Here is an 11807-nt window from a genome sequence, read left to right on the forward strand (position 1 = left end):
GCTGAACCTGCTGGTTTGGTACAATATTTTGAAACTCAAAATATTGTTCTGCTTTGTAGATCCATGCTGTTGGATCATCTCCACTAAATTTTGGAAATGATAACTTGAGATTGTGATGTTGATGGTTGTTGATAGGATGACGAAGAGGGTTTTGTTGGTATGAAGACTCTTCATTAGAAAAGGGGTTGACTTCAGAAGAGTTGGTGTTTTGGGAACGGTTGGTGCGAAGAGCTTGAAATTCTGTCAACACTACTTGTAAGGTGGCATTAATCTGATCAAAGCTTGCTTCATGTCTACCTAGAACTTCATTTACTTCATTGCGAAATTCAGCATTTGATTTGCCACGAGTATCCATGATCGTAACCAAGAATAACCTGGCTCTGATACCACTGATACAAAGAATTTTGTGGAAGAAGAATAACAGAGAAGAAGCAGGGTATTAGGATATAATTCATTACTTCTATTAAAATTAACGTTGGCATTTATAGCCTTACATTGCATAACTGAAACACAACATAATTAATAAAGGCAATAAGGAAGAATTAAAGCATGGTTAACTGTCCACTTCTTGCAGTAACTGTCCACTTCCAGTAACTGTCCACTTCTTACAGCACGTCTTGCATTCACATTAACACCTCCCACGTTCTCATCCACACAATCTCATCCACGTTCATGTAGCATGCAGCACGATCTTGCCCACAATGTGTAGTGGATGTATCACAATCCTTTCAAAAATGGGCACAAGTTACTGACTTCACGTTCGAAGAAGTGCCTAATTCTGCCGATGCTGATATTAAAATCGCCTTTTACCAACTAGACCACGGAGATGATGAACCATTTGATGGCCCTGGAGGAATCTTTGCCCATGGTTTTAGACCAACAATCGGGATTCTACATTTTGATGCTGATGAAACTTGGAGCAGCAATCCTGGACGTCTAGAGCTAGACCTGGAATCCGTCGCCGTGCATGAAATAGGTCACTTACTCGGGCTTGGTCACAGCGGAGACCATCAAGATGCAATCATGTATCCATACTTTGATTATGGAAAGATAAAAAGGAGTCTGCAAGAGGATGACATCGAAGGTATCCGTGACCTCTATGGACTTTGATTAAAAGCCACATATAACTAAAAGATTATTATGGCCTGTTGTTGTATTAGCAAATAAAGGATTTGTAAGTGGATTTTAAAATATGTGAAGAAGTCACTTCCATATAATCTTATCTCCTCGTAATCGTAGAATAATTGCAATTGAAGTTTTCCAGCCTGCATGTTTCTTTCTAGATATAATTAGTGTTCAGGAAATTTGGGAGTTTGACAAAAGCCTATTTTGCTAACCAGATTTTAATTTTTCGAGTTCTGCAATCAACCAAAAGAGCAGTGGCAATTAGAACTAAATTCGGAAAATTTATCTGTAGGAAGCTGGCCGGGGCATTCTCTCTTCTTCTAAAATAAGAATTCTAAGCCCCCCAAAATCACCTGCTATTATGGAGCACAGATGGTCGAAACCAGATGAAGTTAGGACGAGTGGTCCAATAATATTACAAAACCTCTACATCAGTACAGAAGTTTCAATCAATTCAACCTGTCCAATAATTTTAGCCCATGAACGACAAAACCTACGGCAAAACTGAAATTAAAACCATACCTTAACGCCTTATTGAAATGTAATAATAAGCACATCAACAGCATGTTAGCTTTCTGTCAATTTATGCCTGAAAAATCATACTGGATACCTTTACGAGGAATATCTCCTGGTTCAGGCACTGTATATTTATGTGGAGTTTCATGTTCATACCTGAACAAGTCCTAACCAACTGAAAGAGGCTAGCTCCCAAGTATGGCTGAAAACAGAGTACTCGAAATATGCTCCTTATATATATATATATATGAATGAACTTGCACATCACACTAAAAATGTGATTTACTTCACAGCTGATACATTAAAAATTAATTTCACTAATCACATTCTTCTCTATCACATAAGCTCGAAAAAAATCTTTAAAAAATAAGAATAAGTTTGATAAATAATGTATTTTCACCGACTCAAATTGAATAAATTTTGAAATTTATTTTAAATAAAAAAGATTACTAGAAACAAAAATCGATTAAATTACTTAAATAGTGGAAATCAATTCCAGCATAAAATTGGTTTCGAAAGGCAGCAAAGGTATAACAATAATTTGACTCATCGAGCCACTAGAGATGATTATCTCCGTTGACTCATTAACGGCTGTTTAATTAATACTGGAGTGTGGGCCTCTAATTCCTTTTCTGTTTTCTGCACCTACTTGGGCTGAAGTAGAGCCCATACATCTGCCTTTCTGTAAGTTTTTTTTTTTGGTGAAAACCCAGATTCAACGTCTAAAAAAGATTGTTACTGGATAAAAAGCCCAACTGCAACACTGAGCAAAATGGGTTTAGCCAGTAAAGAAAGGGAAAAAAAAAATTGTTATAAAGAATTTGAAGCTGGTGTTTAGGATTGTACTAGTTGGTTGTGGTTTTAAAGTTTAGTATTTTTAAAAAATATATTAAAATAATTTTTTAAATTCTTTAAAAAATTATTTTTAAGATCAACACATTAAAATAATCTAAAAAAATAATTTTTAATAAAATAATTTTATTTTGTTTTAAAAAAATATATAATTTCAAGAAAAATACATCTTTAAATCAATCCAGGATTACTGCGTCAACTCATGCAGACTAACAAATAGAAGAAAATAATATTTTTTTGACAAAAATTGAATTGAAAAACTATGTTTACACGGAAAACTCGTAATGAAGACTTGCTACTTGACTTGTCTGTTTTCCCACACTGTGGAAATTCTAGAACATGGCTCAAATTCTCTCCCCAACACAATAATACATAATTAAAAAAATAAAGGCATAAGGAATCACGGAACCCATGGAGAAAAACTTAAATCAAAACCCCTTTCCTGGATAACAATAGTATACTAAATCAAGTATAAAGAACCGGGTACATGAAATATTGATACAAGAAACTCAACAGCTCGAGCTTGGAAAGAACGAAGAAAGGACTCATAAATTCTATATTTTGGCCAAAACAAACAAGAGTTTTTAATTCCATATTCCCATGCTCTAGGTTCTAGCAAGGAAGACTTGACAAATACTACAATCAGAGACAATTTAGTGGTCCATCGGAAGAATTAAAACTTATGAAAAACAAAGAGAAAAAAAAAGAGAGAATTTTTATGATTCCAACAATTTACTTTTTCAAAATTTAGAAAAAACAACGTCTGGACGCGTTTCCAAACCAACCTTAAACCCTCTTTAACGGGCAAAAAGACTTCCCCGTTCAACAAGGAAGCTAAAATGTCGAGATTGGAAGGGAACTGCCCTGCAGGAGTGCTATATAAACAAGCCAGATTATCAATGTCTAGCATCCATAAGTTCTCCTCTCGAACCCACAAGTGAAGGAGAGTCCTGGATTTGATCATGTCTACAATGACAGCTAGAAGTTTTCCGATTTTTGTAGCCATTTTACTTCTTGTCGCGATGCAATCACGCACCATCCAATCAAAACCGAGTGGAGATCCTTTTGGGTTCATCAAACACCTGGAGGGATGCCACAAGAATGAATCTGTCAAAGGGCTTCAGGAGCTCAAAAGATATCTTGAGAAATTTGGATACCTGAACTATGGTCATCAAGGAAAGAAGGGCCATGGCCATGCCAATGACGATGAGTTCGATGATCTTTTTAGAGTCTGCAGTCAAGGCATACCAGCAGAACCATCATTTGAACGTTACAGGAAGCCTAGACAACAGTACAGTGCACGAAATGATGCCAGCCTCGATGTGGCGTGCCAGATGTTGTCAATGGCACAAAGCATTACCATACTCACAAGTCCATCCACACACTGGCTCACTACAATTTCATTCCTGGAAATCCTAGATGGACAAAAAGGCAACTGACGTACACGTTTCGTTCCAGTGTCCAAGTCCCCGGCTGCACAGAACATAAGGTCCATCTGCGCAAAAGCTTTTCAAAAGATGGGCTCAGGTCACCGAATTCACTTTTCAGGAAGTTACGGTAGCTCCCTGCAGATATTGTAATCGGATTCCATCGCGGAGACCATAACGATGGTTCCGCCTTCGACGGTCCTCAAGGGGTCTTAGCCCATGCTACTTCACCAGCTAGGAATGCAATTTTCCATTTCGATGCCGAAGAAAATTGGAGTGAAGACCCAGACCTAACCAGATGGACCTGGAATCTGTAGCCGTGCATGAAATAGGACATCTTCTCGGTCTCTCGACCACAATGATGATCCAAATGCCGATGCCATCATGTCTTCCAGAATTTCTTTTGGGATTACGAAAAGGGATTTGCGTGCGGATGATATTCAGGGTGTACGAGCTTTATACGGATTCGCTAATTGAAGCACGTATGAAAGGTGAATGATGCTTGCAGTTTCTATTATCTAAATTAAGAATAAATTTCCATCAGTTTCTAGTTACGAATTTGTGTTTAATTAGGCCATCCTGATCGATCTTAGAGAGGTGGTTAGAGTCTTTATTTGCAAAGTAGGAAAACCATTTCTTTGAGATTGTAAATAAATTATGTTGGCAAAATACAAATAAAAGCTGATTATTTGGACGAGTCTCTTCAAGGTCTATTTGTGCAGCCAGCCGCCTGCTGTCTGTGTCACAGAGCATTACCGCAGGCATAATAATTCCGTCCATACTGTACTCTATATTTAATTAATGTATGTGAATTGGGATCGGTTCTAGTCTCCAAGTCCATCGCACACAGAGCATAGCGTTTATCAGCTGTAATCTGTGGACAAGCCTTTCAAAATCTAGAACAAGTTTGCCCAATTTGTTTTGATATGGCACAAATTGAAACACGTCCACGCATGAAAACTTTCTCTTATACCTGACCGTTGAGAGAAAATAATATTTGAGTTTCTTCCAAAATTATTATTATTTTTAAAAAAATCAGATAAAAAAAATTAAAGAGAAAAAGCAACAGAAAATATAAAAACACCGGCAATTTGATAAGAAGAGGTTGAGAAGGGTTGCAGATATATGTAAGAACTAAACTCAAATTTTGAATAGAATAAAAAGCTTAACTGCACCTTATTATATTCAAGATCAAAAGACAATGGAGATTTCAGGATAGATTAAATGATTATCAAACGAATTTGTACAAAAATTAAATGTGAACTTAATTAGATTTTTTAATAAACCTATTTGATTTAATCATGAGCCCGATTAAAGTTTTAATTAAGTTTAACAATTAATTTGGGTCAAATTAAAATATTTAATTAGGTGTAAAGACTTTATTATACTTTTAATTTTTCAAATTAATTTTATTAGGAGTATAATTGGTGAAAATTAAGTTTGGAAGCTTAATTTAGGTTTTAATTCAGAAGATTTGAAATTTTAGATGATCAAATTTAATTTTCTCAAGCTCAATTAGGTGAAATGAAGGATACAGTTACAAGAAAATCAAAGTTTGGGGAGTCAATTAAGGACTAAATTGAAGAAATTTAAGACTAGGAATCTTTTCGCAAAAGATGCACGAATCTAGAGCCAAAGTTGGATGAAAACAGGGGTAAAATTAAAAAAAATAGAAGTTTAAAGATCAATTAAAAACAAAATTTCAAATATTTAAAATCAAGAATCATACTTAAAAACATGGTTTGTCTTAAGACTGTGAGCATTAAATGCCAATAATTGTCATGGGACATTTCTGATTCGAAGAATGGCCATTTTATGAAATACAAATAGGACTTGTCTACAGGTGGTTCTTTGGTTGTAAAGCTCACTTCTTGCAACTTCTAATGGTCTTTTGTCCGCTCCGGTGAGGGATCAAAAACTCTGTGTGACATTTCTGTAGAGAGAGGTAAGTAATTTTATTTAAAGTTGGCACTGCGTCTATCCTGAGCTCTGTAAGGAAACTTTCAATTTTAGAAAGTACAAGCTCTCTTCTTTTAATTTTATTTAAATTCTTTTTTTTTTTTTGTGATGAGATCTAATTGTTCTTAATTATGGAAACGATACATTCGCATTTGGTTTGGTTTTGCGGAGACATTATCCATAAAATATATTCTTAGAGTAAAATGTGTTCTTTTATTTATAGCATTAGAAAAAGTGACTTTATCGATAGTATACACGTACATGCATAGTTGAAATCACTCGCCAACATGCTGTGTGCATGCATGTGTGAGCTCCTGCAACTTTATTTCAGAATACAAAAGAAAAGGTATCCTCTGTGTTCATGGCAAGCTTTAATTACCTTTCCCTCCTCCATATCCAGAGCCATAACCAGACCCGCTACCATAACCTGAGCCTGAGCCAGAGCCAGAGCCAGATCCTCCTCCTCCACCCCCACCACCTCCTTCTCCTCCTCCTCTTCCGCCTCCATTCCCACCCTTGCCACCACCGCTTCCACTTCCACTTCCACTTCCATAGCCTGACCCACTTCCTGATCCAGAGCCTTGACCTCCTCCACCACCACCTCCACTGCCACCACCACCACCACCTCCTTGGCCGCCACCTATCCCACTACCAGAACCATAGCCTGCGCCGCTACCAGACCCATAGCCAGAACCTGACCCGTTGCCTCCGCCACTTCCACCACCTCCACCTCCGCCACTGCCTCCGCCTCCTCCTCCTCCACGACCACCAACACCATATCCTTCACCGCTCCCGGATCCAGAACCGGAACCATAACCCGACCCAAGTCCTGATCCAGATCCACCACCACCACCTCCTCCCTGACCTCCACCTCCACCTCCGCTAATTGACTGCAGTGTCCTAGCAGCAAAGGCGAGGTCTACAATAAGGAAGACCAGGAAAGCTGTCCCTAACACTCTCGGGCTTGCCATTTCCAGATTATACTCTCACGGCTCAATGTATCTGTATGTTTATGCGTGTCACTCGCTATATGATTTGGTGTCTGGAAATGCTTGAAGTGGTAACCCTATATATAGGCATTGTAAAGGTAACAAGACAAGGTTTTTGAAAAGTATGGCATGAATTGCTAAGGTAACGAGACACGGTTTTTGAAAGGTTTCTAAAATTCCTAGTACCTCTCACTTTGTAATCTTACCTATTATAGAAAGGAACGCGTGCTTTGGGTTTCTGTTTCTGTGGAGGGTGGCGGTACTGTGGAGGACTCAATTGATGAAAACAAAAGTTAAGGAACCCAAATGGAAAAAAATAAAAAACACACTTCTCTAATCCACCCTCCATTGTGAGTACGTGAACATTTTTAACACTGCTCGACAGGACCCCCGAAAATGTTTTAGTATATTTGTTATTTGAAGTCCACTATGACGGCGTACATGGAATTTTCTTACACTAGCGCTTGTTTAGTGATTTGTTTATCTTAACCTTTGTCTCCTTGAGCATATGTTCGTCAACTACTACTAGGATTTATGTACATAGATATCTTTCTACTCCGCGTGTGTGCTAACAATGGGCAAAACTTGCACAACAAACTGGTTGTTCAGTCAATATTTCTTATTGCAGTTACACTTTGAATTAATAGATTAAATTTCTTTTTCCCACAATATCATAGACACTTTGCATCATTGAATATAAATAGATATGTACTTAGAAAACCGTGTTCGAATGTCTGACTTGTAATTAAAAACCTTGGTGCCTGTTCTTGGGTGTTAAAGCACACCATCCTTGCATCACTGCGAGTGGAATGTTAGGCCATCTGCATGGTTGATACACTGAACAGTCTTCTATTCTTGCACAAATTGAATTTCAGGTCCATAAATACTCACGAACATCATTTCATTTGATCGATGGCATGCTTTACTAAGTCTGTGTAAGAGTGATCTGCTATTCTGAATTACTGGTGACCAGCATACTGTATATACATTAGAAGTGGACATGGAATTTCAGATTCCTTGTTGAAGATAGCGGTCAGTATATTAGAACCACTAGAAGACCTGTGCATCTAACAGTGGCTCAAGTATTGAAGCCAACAACTAAAACATACATAGAGAAAAATCGCACCGATAAAGAAGGCAAGCAAAAGTTCACAACGCAGCCCCTCATCTCTAGATCAGTTCATTCGAGAATGTCAAACTTTGGCATCAAGGCTCTCTTTTTATGCCAGAAAACACCGCAGAAGATATTGTATAAAATCTTAATATGCAATATATATGAATGCAATACGAGGAAAAAAGAAAGAAAGATCAAATATCACAAATAACATATAACAGTCTTTTGTTGTTGTATTTAAAGAACGTTACCTTCCTGAGAAAAAAGATACTACAAGCAAAAGCAACACGTCTCTCTGCAAAAATCTTGGAACTTAAAATGGAGACAGTGAGAAATCGTTAAAAAGGATGTGTTCCAACTGGAACACAGGCTCAGAAAGTACTTCTAATCCTCTTAGCAAAGTTTTCATGTACTGTTTAAAAGAATCAGAGAAGAATGGTGTACTCCTCTGAATTCAATTCAGTGTCCACACTGCCTTATCAGCAACTCAAGGAAGGGTTTCAGTAGTATTGAACAACCTACGCTTCTCCCTCGAGTCCTTAATGTACGTCTCCAAAAGCAAACTATACATCTCTGAAGGTGAGAAGCAAAAATTTCCCAAATCAAGAGATTTGCAATGCACCATAAGAGAAAAGGTGTACCAACTTAATTCACTCACAAAGCTCTACCAGGATGGATGTTCTGCATTGCCATTTGAAATCCATAGAGTGCCCGACCCTGAGACAATGAAAATGCCTTTTGGTCGGTAGTCGAAACCTTCCGAATGTAATTCTAACTTTACTTTTACAAATAAAATAAATTTATAGAATGATGGTGAAAACCAGGTCAAACACAAGGCAAATTTCATTCAATCTTCCTACAACATACTTGAAAAATAAAAAAAGAACCGGGATTTGAATAAAAAATTAAAAACACAAAATTACTAAATTAATATGGCATTGGCGCTTAGTTCAAAGATCTAGACATTCATTCTCATAAATTTATTAATCAACAAAGTAAAATAAATATCCTTTCAATTCAAGAAAATATATTCGATGCCCTTTAAAGCTAAGAGGAATCGAGGAGATTATGAGTTAATTAATTACATAAAGTTTTCTAATCAATTTCTTACCATCAATCAAATTTAATATTCAAAAGCAACTTTAATTCACTCGACAGTAGCCTTAGAAGAAAAGTCTGTAAAATTTATTTGAAGCAATTGCTCAAAAGCTTGAACAATTTAACTTAGTGTAGTCCTCCATAATAAATTAAAGTGATAGTTCCAGCAATCAAGTTCACTCCTTTGTTTCTTCTTATTCTAGTGTCCGACAACAATTGTGAATGGAAAGAAACTAGAAAACACGTATATATCATCTCAAAACAATTCCAGAAGCATGAACAAGAATCACTAGCATAATTATGAAATAAGGATAAATAAGTACTTGAATATGAAAGAATTACAATGAAAACGTTACTTCTCACAACTTAATAATGGGGATGGTGTCTATTCCCCTTGAACCGAAAGCCAAAGTTTAGTTCATAGCTACTAGAAAATTAACAAATAAAGAGAAAAGTACGTTGTAGATAAGAATAAGAGAGTTGTTTATGACATGATTTGCTTCTTTTATTCCCTCCCTTAGCTGTTGTCTTTTGTTAGGATTCTTGTCCTGATCAGGAGTCCTTAATATTACATATTCCTTCTTCTTTATGTGGCCATTAAGATTGGTTAAATCCCTCAGAATTTGTGTTGAAAAATGACTCGCTGTTATAATAATTCTGCTGCAATTTAGACTCTATTGCCATTAAGACTTTGTTTTCTGACTTGGTTTCTTGTAATATTCGGCTATTCCAGCTGTATTCTTTCATTAACGAAATGTTAAAAACTTGATTTGCACTTTTCTTGGGTTCTATGGCCCATCGTTTCTATGTTAGACTCTCAATCATAGTGGGATGCTCCTTATCGTTAGTTTTCTCATCAGATCAGGAGACCAATCTTGTCCTTTAACTTGTGCCTAAATGTTTGCCTTCAAATTGATTTTATATGAGTTGGCATCCCCCATAAAAGTTGTATTCCTGGATGTGTAGATGATTTTGAGCTTTGAATCGCATGACTTTAATATTCATAGCTCTAGACATGTTCATTTGAATCTGTAGTGTGAAAACAGAGAATCCTGCTGCAAGTAGCATATTGACCCGATTTTGTAAGTCTGATTAGAGGTTCAAATGTACTCGAATTTTTGCCCATGATACCTTCTTGGAAAGCCTTATATGTGTATTTTAACTTTTATACTTCAAATGTTCACATTCTGAAATTATAACTCGATGAAAAACTTAAATCAATAGACTTAATCAATAGACTAATTTGAAGTCAATAATTCCTTTATTTTCAAAATTCAAATTTAAATCTAAATTTAACCACAATTTTAAATAAAAATCACAATTTAAAACCTAAAAATTCTATATCATAAATATAATTTCCAATTTAAAGTTTGAATGTCAAATAACAATCACAATCAGTAATTTTAATTAATGTATATCTATTACAACTAGGGGTGATCATTTTCGGTTCGGTTCGGTTTTTACATATAAAAAACAACCAAACCGTTTTTTTTGAAAAAAAACCCGAAAACCAAACCGAAACCGAGTCAAATCGACCGGTTTTCAATCCGGGTCCGGTTCGATTCTTGATTTCAAAAACCGAGAAAACCTATGCCTTGTTTCCTGAACCTTGTCACTATCAAACAAAACAAACCTAACAAGATCTTGTTTGAGATTTAACTGGTATTGTTTGATAAACAAAACAAACTTATGCCTCATTTCCTTAGCCTTGCCACCATCGAGATCCAGCAAATGGAAGTAGTGGTCTTCCTTTTCATTCTCAACAAGTTCAACAGTTCCCTTTCATCCATTCCTTTTCAACTTCTCATAATAATTCTTAGCTACAACAGTCCAAGTCTTCCTCAACTACAAAGATCAACGTTCTCTCGCACCCAAGCCTAGCAAGATCCGCTACACCCAGATTCATCTTAGGATCAAGAGTCAAGAGGGTGCTGCTGTGGCCATTCTCTCGCACGAAATGATGCAGCCTAGATGTGGCGTGCCAGATGTTGTCAATGGCACAAAGCATTACCATACTCACAAGTCCATCCACACACTGGCTCACTACAATTTCATTCCTGGAAATCTTAGATGGACAAAAAGGCAACTGACGTACACGTTTCGTTCCAGTGTCCAAGTCCCGGCTGCACAGAACATAAGGTCCATCTGCGCAAAAGCTTTTCAAAGATGGGCACAGGTCACCGAATTCACTTTTCAGGAAGTTACCGGTAGCTCCCCTGCAGATATTGTAATCGGATTCCATCGCGGAGACCATAACGATGGTTCCGCCTTCGACGGTCCTCAAGGGGTCTTAGCCCATGCTACTTCACCACTAAGGAATGCAATTTTCCATTTCGATGCGGATGAAAATTGGAGTGAAAACCCAGGACCTAACCAGATGGACCTGGAATCTGTAGCCGTGCATGAAATAGGACATCTTCTCGGTCTCGACCACAATGCATGATCCAAAATGCCGATGCCATCATGTCTTCCGGAATTCGTTTTGGGATTGCGAAAAAGGGATTTGCGTGCGGATGATATTCAGGGCGTACGAGCTTTATACGGATTCGCTAATTGAAGCACGTACGAAGGGAGAATGATGCTTGCACAGTTTCTATTATCTTAAATTAAGAATAAATTTCCATCAGTTTCCAGTTACGAATTTGTGTTTAATTAGGCCATCCTGATCGATCTTAGAGAGGTGGTTAGAGTCTTTATTTGCAAAGTATCTCCTTGCAAGCCTAAGAC

At 37.1% G+C, this 11807-nt stretch overlaps 2 protein-coding genes and 1 pseudogene across 2 annotated transcripts; all 3 read left to right on the top strand.

Annotated features, from left to right (window-relative positions):
* The first annotated feature begins 549 nt into the window (after positions 1-549).
* Positions 550-1110, top strand: LOC118061302 (metalloendoproteinase 1). The gene is made up of 2 exons (XM_035074733.2): positions 550-573; positions 679-1110. The coding sequence occupies exons 1-2, from the start codon at positions 550-552 to the stop codon at positions 1108-1110; spliced, it is 456 nt and encodes a 151-aa protein (XP_034930624.1).
* A 2321-nt stretch (positions 1111-3431) lies between these two features.
* On the top strand, positions 3432-4397 carry LOC118061308 (metalloendoproteinase 5-MMP-like; annotated as a pseudogene).
* Positions 4398-11040: 6643 nt separating this feature from the next.
* LOC118061304 (metalloendoproteinase 3-MMP) lies at positions 11041-11523 on the top strand. The gene has a single exon (XM_035074735.2). The coding sequence runs from the start codon at positions 11041-11043 to the stop codon at positions 11521-11523; it is 483 nt and encodes a 160-aa protein (XP_034930626.2).
* The last annotated feature ends 284 nt before the right edge of the window (positions 11524-11807 follow it).

Source organism: Populus alba, chromosome 8 (genome assembly GCF_005239225.2).
Source record: "Populus alba chromosome 8, ASM523922v2, whole genome shotgun sequence".
NCBI lineage: Eukaryota > Viridiplantae > Streptophyta > Magnoliopsida > Malpighiales > Salicaceae > Populus > Populus alba.